At 43.1% G+C, this 16265-nt stretch overlaps 1 protein-coding gene across 1 annotated transcript in view; it reads right to left on the bottom strand.

The window, feature by feature from the left end:
• Positions 1-7504: 7504 nt before the first annotated feature.
• LOC139559094 (fibronectin type III domain-containing protein 5b-like) overlaps positions 7505-16265 on the bottom strand; it is a 36346-nt gene continuing 27585 nt past the window's right edge. The window contains exons 5-6 of the mRNA XM_071374797.1: positions 11589-11789; positions 7505-11287 (exon numbers count right to left, since the gene is read on the bottom strand). Coding sequence (XP_071230898.1) covers positions 11653-11789 — 137 coding nt within the window. The 3' untranslated portion in view covers positions 7505-11287; positions 11589-11652. The remainder of the gene's footprint in view (positions 11288-11588; positions 11790-16265) is intronic.

The following is a 16265-nucleotide window of genomic DNA, read 5'->3' as shown; positions in this document are numbered from 1 at the left end:
GTGATTTTCCAGTGTTGGAAAATTCCAGTTACTTAACCAAAATGTTCCAGAAATTGTGTATTTCCTGCTTATTCCAGGAATCCTTCAATCTGTATTTCTGGAATAACAAGGGATAGTTTCCCGAATTTTGTAACCCTGGTTGCTTCTAATGCTATTTTACCTTTTTATTTAACTAGGCAACTCAGTTAAGAACAAATTCTTATTTTCAATGACGCCCTAGGAACAGTGGGTTAACTACCTTGTTCAGAGGCAGAACAAATTTTTACCTTGTCAGCTCGGGGATTCGATCTTGCAACCTTTCGGTTACAAGTCCAATGCTCTAACCACTAGGCTACCTGCCGCCCCGCTATATACCATTACAACATACAGTGCCTTGCAAAAGAATTCACACCCCTTGGCGTTTTCCTATTTTGTTGCATTACAACCTGTATTATAAATGTATTGTTATTTGGAGTTCATGTAATGGACATACACAAAATAGTCTAAATTGGTGAAGAGAAAATAATTTAAAAAAATGGAAAAGTGGTGCGTGCATATGTGTTCACCCCCTTTGCTATGAAGCTCCTAAATAAAACCTGGAGAACCAATTACCTTCAGAAGTCACATAGCCCACCTGTGTGCAATTTAACTAATTAAGTGTCAAATGATCTCATAGCTACACCTGTTCTGAAAGGCCACAGAGTCTGCAACACCACGACGCAAGGGGCAGCACCATGAAAACCAAGGAGCTCTCCAAACAGGTCAGGGACAAAGTTGTGAAGTACAAATCAGGGTTGGGTTATAAAAAAAAAATATCTGAAACTTTAAACATCCCATGGAGCACCATTTTTTTTTTAAATCCCTTATGAAAAAATGAAAGAATATGGCACCGCAACAAACCTACCAAGAGAGGGCTGCCCACCAAAACTCACAGACCAGGCAAGGAGGGCATTAATCAGAGAGGCAACAAAGAGACCAAAGATAACCCTGAAGGAGCTGAAAAAAGCCATTGCTTAAAGAAAAGAATAAGCAAACATGTTTGGTGTTCACCAAAAAGCATGTGGGAGACTCTCCCATTGGAAATCATGGAAAAGGTAGGTCTGGCGCAAACCCAACACCTCATCACCCCGAGAACAGTGAGGTATGGTGGTGGCAGCATCATGCTGTGGCGATGTTTTTCATCGGCATGGACTGGGACATTGGTCAGAATTGAAGGAATGATAAATACAAAGATGTTCTTGAGGCAAACCTGTTTCAGTCTTCCAGAGAATTGAATCTGGGACGGAGGTTCACCTTCCAGCAGGACAATGACCCTAAGCATACTGCTAAAGCAACACTCAAGTGGCTTAAGCGGAAACATTTAAATGTCTTGGAATGGCCTGGTCAAAGCCCAGACCTCAATCCAATTGAGAATCTGTGGTATGACTTAAAGATTGCTGTACACCAGTGGAACTCATCCAACTTGGAGATGTAGCAGTTTTGCCTTGAAGAATGGGCAAAAATCCCAGTGGCTAGATGTGCCAAGCTTATAGAGACATACCCCAAGATACTGGCAGCTGTAATTGCTGAAAAAGGTTGGCTCGTCAAAGTATTGACTTGACGGGGTAAATCTTTTTTTGTCTTATTTCTTGTTTCACAATAAAAAATATTTTGCATCTTCAAAGTGGTAGGCATGTTGTGTAAATCAAATGATACAACCCCCCCCCAAATCCATTCCAGGTTGTAAGGCAACAAAATAGGAGAAATGCCAAGGGGGGTGAATACTTTCACAAGCCACTGTAGCCTAGTAGAAGACTGAAATACAGTTTATTTCACCAGCAGGGAGCAGGACTCTACCACAACATTCCACCGCTGGCTACATGTCAATAATCGTCAATGGCTTCCTTTCTTCTCTCCTCCCTCCTTTCCTCCCTCCTCTCCATCACTGAACTGACAACACTAGTATGATATAATGCATGCCCATTGGGAATTATTTTGAAAACGTATATAAATGTAACATCCAACAATTTCAAATACTTTTTTTCCCAATTTACAATTCATATACGGAAATCGTTAAATTGAAATAAATTCATTAAGCCCTAATCTATGCATTTCACATGACTGGGCAGGGGTGCAGCCATTGGTGGGCTTGGAGGGCATAGGCCCCACCCACTGGGGAGTCAGGCCCAGATAATCAGAATGAGTTTTTCCCAACAAAAAGGCTTTATTACAGACAGAAATACTCCTCAGCACCAAGCCCCCCAATGTTGTTGATTAAGCCGGATGTGGAGGTCCTGGGCTGGCGTGGTTACACGTGGTCTGTGCTTGTGAGGCAGGTGGGACGTACTGCCAAATTCTCTAAAACGAACTTGGAGGCAGCTTATGGTAGAGAAATGAACATTCAATTCTCTGGCAACAGCTCTGGTGGCATGCTGACTGCAGGAATGGCCAATTGCATGTGCCCTTAAAACTAGAGACATCTTTGGCATTGAGATGTGTGACAAAACTGCACATTTTAGAGTGGTCTTGTATTGTCCCCAGCACAAGGTGCAACTGTGTAATCATGCTGTTCAATCAGCTTCTTGATATGCCACACCTGTCAGGTGGATGGATTATCTAGGCAAAGGAGAAATGCTCACTAACATGGATGTAAACAAATTTGTACAAAAAAAAAAAAAATACATTTCTGTGATTTTTTTTATTTCAGCTCATGAAACATTTCTGGGTTCTTTTTTATTTCAGCTCATGAAACTCTTTACATATTGCATCTTATATTTTTGTTCAGTGTAGGTAATTTTAAAATGAAAATCCTGCGGCAGGTAGCCTAGCGGTTAAGAGCGTTGGTCCGGTAACCCGAAAGGTCGCTGGTTCGAATCCCTTTTCCTCCAATGAGGTGAAAAATCTTGTCTATGTGCCCTTGAGCGAGACACTCAAACCTTATTGCTCCTGTAAGTCACTCTGGATAAGAGCATCTGCCAAATGACTAAAACGTAATGAAGCAGAATAGAGGAAGCCATCTGACCTTTATACTATACCAAATCCTTACACCTTTTACCTACGGGACTGTGCAGCTGAGAAAATACCAGTAACGTGTACTCCATACATTATAGGTGTGTGTTGCACACCATACAGACAACAATAATATCCACGTCAGTGGAGGCTGCTGAGGGGAGGACGGCTCGTAACGGCTGGAACAGGATGGCATCAAGCACCTTATTGTTTGATGTTGGCACCATTCCGCTCCAGCCGTTTAGCACGTGCCCGTCTTCCCCAATGAAGGTGCCACCGATCTCCTGTGATCAATATGCCACCCAGCGAGTGTGTTAAGGTCAAGGTGTGGCTGGTCACTATTCATCTATAAAGGATTGCTACAGTCTCCTGGCAGAGTGTGTGTGCCAGAGAGCAAGAAAACACATCATTTCAAATCTTAAAGTTAGAGGATAAAAATGTCCCTTTGAGGCAAGTCACTGGTAAATAATGCAGAGGGTTAAGTAATCTTGTCACAACCACTTGTCAAAAATCAGCCCCGGGGATCAGTCAGGGACAGAGTGTGTGTGTGTGTGTAAGAGAGAGGGCGCAAGTCTACCAGAGTGTGTGTGAAAACGTGTGTTTATCTGTTTGCGTGCTCACCCTTGTGTCTCTCAACTCTCCAGAGTCCTCTTCACACTGTCTGAATACCCTCAACTCTCCAGAGTCCTCTTCACACTGTCTGAATACCCTCACCTCTCCAGAGTCCTCTTCACACTGTCTGAATACCCTCACCTCTCCAGAGTCCTCTTCACACTGTCTGAATACTCTCAGCCTCTCCAGAGTCCTCTTCACACTGTCTGAATAACCTCAGCCTCTCCAGAGTCCTCTTCACACTGTCTGAATACCCTCACCTCTCCAGAGTCCTATTCACACTGTCTGAATACCCTCACCTCTCCAGAGTCCTATTCACACTGTCTGAATACCCTCACCTCTCCAGAGTCCCCTTCACACTGTCTGAATACCCTCACCTCTCAAGAGTCCTATTCACACTGTCTGAATACCCTCACCTCTCCAGAGTCCTCTTCACACTGTCTGAATACCCTCACCTCTCCAGAGTCCTATTCACACTGTCTGAATACCCTCACCTCTCCAGAGTCCTATTCACACTGTCTGAATACCCTCACCTCTCCAGAGTCCTATTCACACTGTCTGACTACCCTCAACTCTCCAGAGTCCTATTCACACTGTCTGACTACCCTCAACTCTCCAGAGTCCTCTTCACACTGTCTGAATACAGAACAGAACGTGTGTGGCTCAGTAGTCATCTGGATGTGGCTGAACAGGAGCGGTGGACCAAACTACACCTCTCTGTCCCTTCATCCTCCTCCTATCAGAGCTTTAATATCCACCCTACAGCTAGTGTACCTTGCTTCTGGTACTGAAGAGCTTTAGGAGCTATGACCCTGTCCTAGATCTGATTCTCCAGAGAAACACAACATCAAGCTGAAGTCTGAATGGGTCTTGACTTTGAGTTGATTAGAGAAACTCAACATCAAGCTGAAGTCTGAATGGTTTTGACTTTGAGTTGATTAGAGAAACACAACATCAAGCTGAAGCCTGAATGGTCTTCACTTTGAGTTGATTAAGAGTAGCAGCGGTAAGAATCTTTGGTCCGGGAGAGTTGGTGTGTGCATGATTTTGTTCAAGCCCAGCACTAACACACACGATTAAACATATTCTGGTCTGGATAAGTGGATGTTTTAGCACTGGGGTGGAACAAAAACCTGCACACAATGCAGACCTCCAGGACCAAAGTTGCAGCATTTGAATTGATTGATATTCTTCAGGAGAAAAAAACCTAAACTAAACTGCTGTTACGTTCAATACATGAGGACTACTTCATTAATAATGGTTGGAATACACTGTGTATGTGGAAGTCCCTAGAGTTGAATACATTTTAAAAGACTAAAACAAATCCATAACTCCATTTTCCTATCTAATACATGGCAAAATGCACTTTACGTAGAATGTATTGAATGAGTGCGATGATGGAAGGAAACACCATTGATTTGACACGGCTCTTTTCCTCTAGACATTCTGACAACACAGGGCTGTGGCTGCATGGTGAAATGACGGAGGGAGATTTTAGAGAGAGAGGAGAAAGAGGGGGATTGAAAAGGGCAGTTAGACTCGATGGAGCAGACAGAGGAATGAAAGCAACACAGGCTTACAGTCTCACTGATGCCATGGTCTGATCTCCACTTGAGTGACAGACAGGCAGAGAATATTGAGCTTTCCTTCCTTGACATTTAACGTAACTGTCCAGTGAAAATGTCACATTTTAAAAAACACTTAACCTGTTATCTCATACCAAAATAATGTTGTTGACTCGTCATATTACAGATGTAGGATCTTCATTTGATCACCGTATTGCAGTAGAACTTGTCTACAATGTAGGAAATGTAAAACTTGTAGTGTATTTGAGGTTTAAAAAGGCTTCTGAAGTTTATAACTTCCACTTTAAAATTTCAGATATGATTTTCCCCTACAAAAATGGGCCTAAATTTATAATCCACATTTTCCTGCTGTAGTAAATTGGCTCAAATTAAGATCGTACATCTGTATTTGTGGCCAAAGGACACATTTTGAGAAAAAACACTTAAAAACCCCAACTCAAACTTGATCTCAAACAGACCGTTAAAATGCTTGCTATTTCCTCATGGAGGATGACGTCATGTTTTTGTCCGAGACATCTTATTGGCTCATTGGCTGAGCTGGCCAATCAGCTGTTTACACGTCATTCATATTTTTCTTGACCGGTATACGCCCACACCATTCAAACACAGAACAGCGGCTTTTAGACATAGTATTTGTTGGAAGGAAAATTATTTCACTTATATTGGAATTAATTATATGACATATTTTATAGAAATCTGAAAACATTCCAAGTTTTGTTGTAGCTTCATTTGAAGCCAATATATAAACCTTTTGTCATTATTTTAATATTTTGTGAAAGTCTTAATTTTCATCAGTGTCATCGAGATTTTCCATTATCACTTGTGTCCCATGTTAATTTGAAGTGAACTGTGTAATCTCAGGGGCTTGATATCATTCAGTATGATACCACTATGGGTGGGTGTGTGCCAGTCTGTGTCCCCCAGTGTGTCTTAGTGTGCCCCAGTGTGTCTCAGTGTGTCTGTGTGCCCCAGTGTGTCCCAGTGTGCCCCAGTGTGTGTCAGTGTGGCTCAGTGTCCCCCAGTGTCCACCAGTGTCCCCCAGTGTCCACCAGTGTGCCACAGTGTGTGTCAGTGTGGCTCAGTGTCCCCCAGTGTGCCCCAGTGTGCCGCAGTGTCCCAGTGTGTCCCAATGTGTCCCAGTGTCCCCCAGTGTGTCTCAGTGTCCCCCAGTGTGTCCCAGTGTGTCTCAGTGTCCCCCAGTGTCCCCAGTGTGTCTCAGTGTGTCCCAGTGTATGCCCCAGTGTGTCCCAGTGTGTTTCAGTGTGCCCCAGTTTGCCCCAGTGTGTCCCAGTGTGTCCCCAGTGTGTCCCAGTGTGTCCCAGTGTGTCCCAGTGTGTCTCAGTGTCCCCCAGTGTCCCCAGTGTGTCTCAGTGTGTCCCAGTGTATGCCCCAGTGTGTCCCAGTGTGTTTCAGTGTGCCCCAGTTTGCCCCAGTGTGTCCCAGTGTGTCCCCAGTGTGTCCCCAGTGTGCCCCAGTGTGCCCCAGTGTGCCCCAGTGTGCCTCAGTGTGCCTCAGTGTGTCTCAGTATGTCCCAGTGTGTCTCAGTGTGTCTCAGTGTGTCTCAGTGTGTCCCAGTGTGTCTCAGTGTGTCTCTGTGCCCCAGTGTGTCCCCAGTGTGTCCCCAGTGTGTCCCAGTGTGCCCCAGTGTGCCCCAGTGTGCCCCAGTGTGCCTCAGTGTGCCTCAGTGTGTCTCAGTATGTCCCAGTGTGTCTCAGTGTGTCTCAGTGTGTCCCAGTATGCCCCAGTGTGTCCCAGTGTGTCCCAGTGTGTCTCAGTATGCCCCAGTGTATCTTAGTGTGTCTCAGTGTATCCCAGGGTGTCTCAGTGAAATCTGCAGTTCTGCCTCGCTGTACAGTAAAGCTCATTTCTGCTTTTGGTTCCATTGAGCACTCAGGGGGGAGGGACATGTTTTATTGTGTGGTGATGGATGCAGGTCTGGCCGGACCTCAAGGCTGCCTGGATTGGCACGGCCGGCCAGACCTGCATCCATGACAACAGCAGTGATGGATACCCAATATGCACCGTGCCCAATAAGTTCCCCTCACAGTCAACAACGCTGGTCATCTCACTGTAGAGAAACAACAGTACAAATATGGGGTGTCAAACAAACGAACATGCAATGTTTGTATACACACACACACACACACACACACACACACACACACACACACACACACACACACACACACACACACACACACACACACACACACACACACACACACACACACACACACACACACACACACACACACACACACACACACACACACACAAAATATGTCCTTGCTCATCAACAAACCCACTGTAGATAAAACATCAACATCAAACCACTGTGATTGAAAATATCAGATATGTATTATTTTCTTGTATTTGAATACGTAATTTGACAGTTATTTCATGTATATTATTGTCATAGAAATAGTATAACTTCATGAAGGTTGTGTGTTATAGACATCAAAATGCTTCAAGACTTGATGGTTTTACATAAAACATTAACTCATCATTAACTCATCATGAACTCTGTGAACAGATCTCAACAAGTATCTAGGGGGAAGGGTCTCTCTCTCTCTCTCTGTCTCTCTCTGTCTCTCTCTGTCTCTCTCTGTCTGTCTCTGTCTCTGTCTCTGTCTCTGTCTCTCTCTCTCTCTCTCTCTCTCTCTCTCTCTCTCTCTCTCTCTCTCTCTCTCTCTCTCTCTCTCTCTCTCTCTCTCTCTCTCTCTCTCTCGGGCATCTACAGCATCTCTTCCCCCTCATTCTCTCTCTCTCTGATACTGTATGTGATTTTCACCTTGAACTGCTGCTGAGCATAGTCATGCAGAGACAGAGAGACAGAGGGAGGGAGGGACAGAGGGAGGGAGAGAGGGTGAGAGAGAGGGGGGGTGGGGATGGGGAGAGAGAGTTGTGGGGGAGAGAGAAATGTTAATATATGTTTCCCATGCCAATAAAGCCCTTAAATTGAAATTTAATTGAGATAGAGAGGGAGAGAGAGACTATGATCTGAAGTCAAATGTCTACTGTTTGCTGGTGCTTCTGTCCCCATACAATGAGGGCCTACAGCAGCACCTAGATATTCTGTACAGATTCTGTCAGATTGGGGCCCTGACAGTAAAATAATGGTGTTCCAAAAAAGGTTCAGGACCACAAATACAAATTCCATCTAGACACCGTTTCCCTAGAGCACACAAAAATACTATACATACCTCGGCCTAAACATCAGCGCCACAGGTAATTTCCACAAAGCTGTGAACGATCTGAGAGACAAGGCAAGAAGGGCCTTCTATGCCATCAAAAGGAACATAAAATTCAACATACCAATTAGGATCTGGCTAAAATACTTGAATCAGTTATAGAACCCATTGGCCTTCATGGTTGTGAGGTCTGGGGTCCGCTCACCAACCAAGAATTCACAACATGGGACAAACACCAAATTGAGACTGCATGCAGAATTCTGCAAAAATATCCTCCGTGTACAACGTAAAACACCAAATAATGCATGCAGAGCAGAATTAGGCCGACACCCACTAATGATCAAAATCCATAAAAGAGCCGTTAAATTCTACAACCACCTAAAAGGAAGTGATTCCTAAACCTTCCATAACAAAGCCATCACCTACAGAGAGATTAACCTGGAGAAGAGTCCCCTAAGTAAGCTGATCCTGGGGCTCTGTTCACAAACACAAACAGACCTCACAGGGCCCCAGGACAGCAACACAATTAGACCCAACCAAATCATGAGAAAACAAAAAGATAAATACTTGACACATTGGAAAGAATTTACAAAAAAACTAAGCAAACTATAATAATAATAATTTATAAACTCCCATATCTACTGGGTGAAATACCACAGTGTGCCATCTCAGCAGCAAGATTTGTGACCTGTTGCCACAAGAAAAGGGCAACCAGTGAATAACAAACACCATTGTAAATACATTATAAATTAGTTTTGTACTTTAACTATTTGCACGTCATTACAACACTGTATATCGACATAATATGACATTTGTAATGTCTTTATTCTTTTGGAACTTCTGTCAGTGTTATGTTTAATGTTCATTTGTATTGTTTATTTAATTTTTTGTTTATTTTCTATTTCACTTGCTTTGGCAATGTTAACATATGTTTTGGAGAGAGGGAGGGAGAGAGAGAGAGAGGGAGGGAGGGAGAAAGAGAGACTAGCCCCTTCCACCTAGACACATGTTGAGATCTGAAATGATTTGATAGGTTTAAGAAATATGATCATAACTTCACCGTGCCGTCTGATAGGCTAGGTGGAACTTTTCATATTGTTTCACAACTGTCCAATCCTCTCTCTTCATATGGAGTCTCAGAGTAGGAGTGCTGATCTCGGATCAGTTCCCCCCCCCCCGTGTCCCATGTATCCTTTTATATTACGATCTGAAAGGTACAACTGATCTTCGTTCAGCACTCCTATTGTGAGACGCTTTCTGAATACAGGCTCAGATCGCCACGTGTCCAGGGGGTAGATGGTAGAACCTGTTTCTGGACAGGGCCTTAATGCTTAGGTGTATTCCTGTGCTCCGGGGGGGGTTACATTTCAACTAACTACAGATCTAGGATCAGCTTCCTCTCCCCTCGATCCTAACCCTTAACACTAGTGAGGGAATTCCTAATGTGAGCCACGATCAACGTCTAGGGGTAGGCTGGACAATAGAACGAGTCAAAATTCACCCAAAGCTGAAAGAAATGTCAGAAGAACGTTGCTAAGCTGGAACACTAACGCGAGCCAATAGCAAATGAATGGAGTCGAACGTTCGCAGAGCCTGTTGACTGGAGTGACGCTTAGAAATCAATTCCATCTAAATGGCACCAATATATGTATCTCTTACTATTTTACCACTACAATCTTTTCTTAGGACCAAACTGAAAAGTAACTAGTGTAGAAAGTAAACATCTGCACCTCGATGGTGCCAAGTGTGCTCATGTCTTCCATAATGAGGAAGTAGGGAAGAAATTGCAACTTTTGACTATTTCTGGTCTAGCAATCGATGTCAGTAGAGTACGCTGCCCAAACTTGTGTAATTAGAAAGAGGAGATTATCCTGATTTAAAATGGTGTCCGACTTGAAAAAAATCTAAATATACACATTGCGAGATATCTGGCGAAATATACCAGCATGTCTCTCCATAGGAAAACAATGGGGTGAGCTCAGCGTTCCAAGGACAAAAGGTATTTTTGGGGCTAGCGTTTGACAAAGGAGTACGCTACCCAGCCTTACATAATTAGAAAGAGGAAATTGTAATGTTTAAAATGGTGTCGTATTTGAAAAATAGAAATAAACATATTGCGAGATATTTGGCAAAATAGACAGATATACCTATATTTCCCTTTAGTAAACAATGGGATGACCTCAGAGTTCCATGAGTCATGTTTTTTGTTGTTGTTTACATTTGAACTACCAGCAACGTGGGCAGGTCTCATTGGCAACAATAGCAAAGCAGGCATTGTGACGTAGATCATTACGCTGGGAATAGAATGTTCGGGAAGGCGGGGTCTGTGCTGTAGTCTTTGAGGTGCTGATTGGTGGAGGAGATGGTGTCAGGAGTCTTAGCTCGGAGCTGGAGAGCTCATCATCATCGTCGTGGTGATCGTCATGTTGCGGACGACATGCCCGGCCTCTCGCTCGGAACCAAACAAACACATCCCGTCCTCATGGATGTCAGTCAGGCTACTCTGAAACCAGGGGTCGTGTTCAATATGTGCCAACGTTTCCAAATGTTTCCAAACGGATGGTACATACTGTCATTCAGACAGTTGGTGATCCAGGTTCAAGATATTGACCGGTGTCCTTTTTGGATCCATTGTCGGCCATTTTCAATCAATTGGCCACACGGTTTCCAGGATCCAGGGGCTCCCCGAATTCAAAAGGGGCTCCCCGAATTCAAAAGGGGCTCCCCGAATTCAAAAGAGTGTGGCAATGAACAAGTTCTGTTTGCTTCAAAGACAACTGTTTTTTTGTCTGACTCTGGTCGTGGCTTTATACAATGCGTCCTGGGTTACATTCTGGTCTTAGTATTAGTCCTGGTCTGTTTCTGTTGTTGCAAGGAGGGTTCTGAATGGTTTCAGGGGAGTCTGAGAATGGCTTCTGTTGGTCTCAGGATCTGTGTGTGAGAAACAGTTAGAAATAGACAGGTCAGTTATGAAAAGCATTCAGACTCCACTATTTGGTGGTGCAGGTGAAGGTTTTAGAGGATTCCAGGGCCGTGTCCCGATTCTCCACACTTTTCTCAAAAGTGTGCACTTGCAATACTGTCCGTCATGGATTTGTGTAAGAATTAGCTGGAGGGAATCTCTATCATTTGTTAAATTCATAGCAAGGGCGTGTGCAAGTAAACACTTCAGTGTGGAGAATCAGGATCGAGCCCTAGGTGTGAGGGGTTCTGGTTGGCTGTGTCGTCTCACCTGTCCTAAGGAATAGGACTAGAGGTTATTGCCATGTAGCTGAGTGGACTGTGGGGGGCTGGTTTCAGAGGTTGCTACGCAGTAGGCCTCCCTGTGGGTGTTCGGGCGTACTGCATTCGGACGAGGTCTTGGCTTTGTCCTTGTTGTTGGGTTCGTTGTCTTTGATGATGTCATACTGACGACAGAACAGGAGGATCACACCTGAGAGGGAGAGAAAGAGAGAGAGAGAAAGGGAGAGTGGGCGAGATGAGGGGGATGGAGGGATGGATAGAGGGAGAGAGGGAGAGAGAGAGTGAGGAGAGGGATGGATAGAGGGAGAGAGAGTGAGGAGGGGGATGGATAGAGGGAGAGAGAGGAGGGGGATGGAGGGATGGATAGAGGGAGAGAGGGAGAGAGAGAGTGAGGGGGATGGAGAGAAGGATAGAGGGAGAGAGAGAGGAGGGGGGTGGATAGAGGGAGAGAAAGAGAGAGAGAGGAGGGGGATGGATAGAGGGAGAGAGAGAGTGAGGAGGGGGATGGATAGAGGGAGAGAGAGAGTGAGGAGGGAGAGGGGGAGAGAGAAGAGGGGGATGGAGGGATGGATAGAGGGAGAGAGAGAGATGGTATCCTAAATGAAAAGATAAACTATACAGACCTAAAATTGGCTATACTCTTTAACTTCTCTAGGATAGGGGGCATCATTTTCACGTTTGGATGAAAAGCCTGCCCAGAGTAAACTGCCTCCTACTCAGTCCCAGATGCTAATATATGCATATTATTATTAGTATTGGATAGAAAACCACTCTGAAGTTTCTAAAACTGTTTGAATCATGTCTGAGTATAACAGAACTTATTTGGCAGGCAAAACCCCGAGGACAAACCATTCAGATTTTTTTTTTTTTAGGTCACTTTCTTTTCAATGGATTTTCATTGGGAATCCAGATTTCTAAGGGACCTTCTTGTAGTTCCTATCGCTTCCACTGGATGTCAACAGTCTTTAGAATTAGGCCGATACCCGCTAAATATCAAAATTTAGAAAAGAGCCGTTAAATTCTACAACCACCTAAAATCAAGTAATTCCCAAACTTTCCAAAACAAAGCTATCACCCACAGAGAAATTAACTTGGAGAAGAGCCCCCTAAGCAAGTTGGACAGGAACGCAACACAATTAGACCCAACCAAATCATGAGAAAACAAAAAGATAATTACTTGACACATGGGAAAGAATTTACCAAAAAACTGAGAACTAGAATGCTATTTGGTCCCTAAACAGAGAGTACATAGTGGCAGAATACCTGACCACTGTGACTGACCCAAAACTAAGGAAAGCTTTGACTATGTACAGACTCAGTGAGCATAGCCTAGCTATTGAGAAAGGCCGCCATAGGCAGACCTGGCTCTCAAGAGAAGACAGGCTATGTGCACACTGCCCACAAAATGAGGTAGAAACTGAGTTGCACTTCCTAACCTCCTGCCAAATGTATGACCATATTAGAGACACATATTTCCCTCAGATTACACAGACCCACAAAGAATTGGAAAACAAATCCAATTTTGATAAACTCCCATATCTATTGGGTGAAATACCACAGTGTGCCATCACAGCAGCAAGATTTGTGACCTGTTGCCACAAGAAAAGGGCAACCAGTGAAGAACAAACACCATTGTAAATACAACCCATAAATATGCAAAATTAATAATTGACCCGTTTTCACTTTTGTCATTATGGGGTATTGTGTTATTTTCCCTTGTGTACTTTGTACTTTAACCATTTGTACATCATTGCAACACTGTATATATACATAATATGACATTTGTAATGTCTTTATTCCTTTTTAAACTTTTGTGAGTAACGTTTACTGTACATTTTTTATTGTTTATTTCACTTTTGTTTTATCTTTTTCACTTGTCTTTAAACATATGTTTCCCATGCCAATAAAGCCTTTTTAATTTAATTGAGATAAATACAGAGAGAGAGAGAGAGAAAGACTAGTATCCTCGTCAGTGTACTAGAGGCACAGTACTCTCCATGTGTGAGTAACAGGGATTCAGATAGAGAGTAGGCTATATGCATTTATAGCAGAGTGTGTCGATGAAACTGAGGGGTACACCACAAAGCAGGATCAAGGAGTTAGCCAGCTAACTATTTTGGAAAGATGAGCTGGAAATGGGCAGGATCTAATTGATTCAACAAATGAAAACACATATCTAAGTAAATTTTTTCGAAGTCAGCTGGCTAACTCACTGATCTTGTGGCATACATCTGGTTTTTTTCAGTATACATCTGGTGCTTTTTAGTAAACATCTGGTGCTTTTAGTAAACATCTCTGGTGCTTTTAGTAAACATCTCTGGTGCTTTTAGTAAACATCTCTGGTGCTTTTAGTAAACATCTCTGGTGCTTTTAGTAAACATCTCTGGTGCTTTTAGTAAACATCTCTGGTGCTTTTAGTAAACATCTCTGGTGCTTTTAGTAAACATCTCTGGTGCTTTTAGTAAACATCTCTGGTGCTTTTAGTAAACATCTCTGGTGCTTTTAGTAAACATCTCTGGTGCTTTTAGTAAACATCTCTGGTGCTTTTAGTAAACATCTCTGGTGCTTTTAGTAAACATCTCTGGTGCTTTTAGTAAACATCTCTGGTGCTTTTAGTAAATATCTCTGGTGCTTTTAGTAAACATCTCTGGTGCTTTTAGTAAACATCTCTGGTGCTTTTAGTAAACATCTCTGGTGCTTTTAGTAAACATCTCTGGTGCTTTTAGTAAATATCTCTGGTGCTTTTAGTAAACATCTCTGGTGCTTTTAGTAAACATCTCTGGTGCTTTTAGTAAACATCTCTGGTGCTTTTAGTAAACATCTCTGGTGCTTTTAGTAAATATCTCTGGTGCTTTTAGTAAACATCTCTGGTGCTTTTAGTAAACATCTCTGGTGCTTTTAGTAAACATCTCTGGTGCTTTTAGTAAACATCTCTGGTGCTTTTAGTAAACATCTCTGGTGCTTTTAGTAAACATCTCTGGTGCTTTTAGTAAACATCTCTGGTGCTTTTAGTAAATATCTCTGGTGCTTTTAGTAAACATCTCTGGTGCTTTTAGTAAACATCTCTGGTGCTTTTAGTAAACATCTCTGGTGCTTTTAGTAAACATCTCTGGTGCTTTTAGTAAATATCTCTGGTGCTTTTTAGTAAACATCTCTGGTGCTTTTAGTAAACATCTCTGGTGCTTTTAGTAAACATCTCTGGTGCTTTTAGTAAACATCTCTGGTGCTTTTAGTAAACATCTCTGGTGCTTTTAGTAAACATCTCTGGTGCTTTTAGTAAACATCTCTGGTGCTTTTAGTAAATATCTCTGGTGCTTTTTAGTAAACATCTCTGGTGCTTTTAGTAAATATCTCTGGTGCTTTTTAGTAAACATCTCTGGTGCTTTTAGTAAATATCTCTGGTGCTTTTTAGTAAACATCTCTGGTGCTTTTAGTAAATATCTCTGGTGCTTTTTAGTAAACATCTCTGGTGCTTTTAGTAAATATCTCTGGTGCTTTTTAGTAAACATCTCTGGTGCTTTTAGTAAATATCTCTGGTGCTTTTAGTAAACATCTCTGGTGCTTTTAGTAAACATCTCTGGTGCTTTTAGTAAACATCTCTGGTGCTTTTAGTAAACATCTCTGGTGCTTTTTAGTAAACATCTCTGGTGCTTTTTAGTAAACATCTCTGGTATATTCATCTAAGTTTAGGATTAAATGAAATCAACAACAAAGTAAATGTGTGTGTTATGGTTCTGTTTTGTATTTGTATTTTTTATGGATCCCCATTAGTTCCTGTTGCCAAGGCAGCAGATACTCTTCCTGGGGTTTATTATGGATCCCCATTAGTTCCTGCCAAGGCAGCAGCTACTCTTCCTGGGGTTTATTATGGATCCCCATTAGTTCCTGTCAAAGCAGCAGCTACTCTTCCTGGGGTTTATTATGGATCCCCATTAGTTCCTGCCAAGGCAGCAGCTACTCCTACTGGGGTTTATTATGGATCCCCGTTAGTTCCTGCCAAGGCAGCAGCTACTCTTCCTGGAGTTTATTATGGATCCCCATTAGTTCCTGCCAAGGCAGCAGCTACTCTTCCTGGGGTTTATTATGGATCCCCAATAGTTCCTGTTGCCAAGGCAGGAGATACTCTTCCTGGGGTTTATTATGGATCCCCATTAGTTCCTGCCAAGGCAGCAGCTACTCTTCCTGGGGTTTGTTATGGATCCCCGTTAGTTCCTGCCAGGGCAGCAGCTACTCTTCCTGGAGTTTATTATGGATCCCCATTAGTTCCTGTCAAGACAGCATCTACTCTTCCTGGGGTTTATTATGGATCCCCATTAGTTCCTGCCAAGGCAGCAGCTACTCTTCCTGGGGTTTATTATGGATCCCCATTAGTTCCTGTTGCCAAGGCAGCAGATACTCTTCCTGGGGTTTATTAGGATCCCCATTAGTTCCTGCCAAGGCAGCAGCTACTCTTCCTGGGGTTTATTATGGATCCCCATTAGTTCCTGCCAAGGCAGCAGCTACTCTTCCTGGGGTTTATTATGGATCCCCATTAGTTCCTGCCAAGGCAGCAGATACTCTTCCTGGGGTTTGTTATGGATCCCCATTAGTTCCTGCCAGGGCAGCAGCTACTCTTCCTGGAGTTTATTATGGATCCCCATTAGTTCCTGTTGTCAAGACAGCAGCT

The sequence above is a fragment of the Salvelinus alpinus genome, chromosome 29, assembly GCF_045679555.1.
Source record: "Salvelinus alpinus chromosome 29, SLU_Salpinus.1, whole genome shotgun sequence".
Classification (NCBI taxonomy): domain Eukaryota; kingdom Metazoa; phylum Chordata; class Actinopteri; order Salmoniformes; family Salmonidae; genus Salvelinus; species Salvelinus alpinus.
The sequence above is the reverse complement of the archived record's forward strand: the minus strand, read 5'-3'. Positions and strand labels throughout refer to the sequence as shown.